This window comes from Amaranthus tricolor, chromosome 14 (genome assembly GCF_026212465.1).
Source record: "Amaranthus tricolor cultivar Red isolate AtriRed21 chromosome 14, ASM2621246v1, whole genome shotgun sequence".
In the NCBI taxonomy this organism is placed as follows: Eukaryota; Viridiplantae; Streptophyta; class Magnoliopsida; order Caryophyllales; family Amaranthaceae; genus Amaranthus; species Amaranthus tricolor.
This window is the reverse complement of record NC_080060.1, coordinates 21,585,427-21,586,426: the sequence shown is the minus strand read 5'-3', so window position 1 is coordinate 21,586,426 and position 1,000 is coordinate 21,585,427. Positions and strand designations below refer to the sequence as shown.

Here is a 1,000-nt window from a genome sequence, read left to right as displayed (position 1 = left end):
CATGCTTTCGTGATCAGTTTTCTCATGCCCATCATCCTTGCTCAACTTTTCATTTCCTTGAAATGGTGTTGTGATAACTTTAGAAGACCTTCTCCATAATTCTTTTGACAAATGAAGATTCCCTCTGAATTGTGATTTAGTTATGAGAAAATCATTGAGAAGTCTAAAATCAGTCATCTTATTTTTCTTGCATCATTTTCTTCTTGAAATCTGAAATCAACTTCTTATTGTTGCCTGTAATGATAAGGTCATACAAGGAAAGAAGTAAAAAATATCTCTTACCACCATGGCTTACTGTGAACATATGATATATTTATAATTCATTCTCTTGGTTGAGTAAATATGATTCCTTCAATGAAATGTGCAAACGTACACTTCCTCAAGAAAGTAAATATATAAATCTTGGGTAGGTTGATCAGGAAACTCAACTAATGATCTCATTTATGTAGCTTAATCTCTCCCTCCAGCTACGGATTTGCCAGCGCACATTGAAATTTGTAGAATTTAGCTACTACTAAGTAGTACAAATGGATTTAGGAGGATTTGAATAGCTTTAATTAATTTTTCTTTGGTATGATAATAGCGCTTTATAGTATAACTGTATAAATGTTTCTTTGTACCTGTAGTTTGTTCTTTCTGAAATGGTTCAGTTTTGTACAAACTTGATAAACTTATGGCTTTTTTCTTTTTGAAAAAAATAGCACTGACTTGGTGAGCGCAGCAGCAGATGCTCTCCTTCCATTAATTCTTTGTGAGCAAGGTCTATATCAGGTAACTTTTTCACTTGTACACATACATGGATCTTTGTCTCAAATTATATAGCATATATGGGCCTGCCTAGTTCACTATAATATTTAAGTTTGAAGATGACCAGACCAGAATGAGCTTCACATGCCCCCATAATTCTTTGGAGATGTGTTCAAGTTTTGCAAGCTGTACTAGGAGCTAATTCTTATTTTAGTAGTTTTTGTTCCATCCTCTTTATGATGGGCCCTTTCAG

At 33.8% G+C, this 1,000-nt stretch overlaps 1 protein-coding gene across 1 annotated transcript in view; it reads left to right on the top strand.

Annotated features, from left to right (window-relative positions):
- The first annotated feature begins 239 nt into the window (after positions 1 to 239).
- LOC130799422 (uncharacterized) overlaps positions 240 to 1,000 on the top strand; it is a 2,510-nt gene continuing 1,749 nt past the window's right edge. The window contains exons 1-2 of the mRNA XM_057662516.1: positions 240 to 247; positions 702 to 771. Of these exons, the coding sequence (XP_057518499.1) occupies positions 240 to 247; positions 702 to 771 (78 nt within the window). The remainder of the gene's footprint in view (positions 248 to 701; positions 772 to 1,000) is intronic.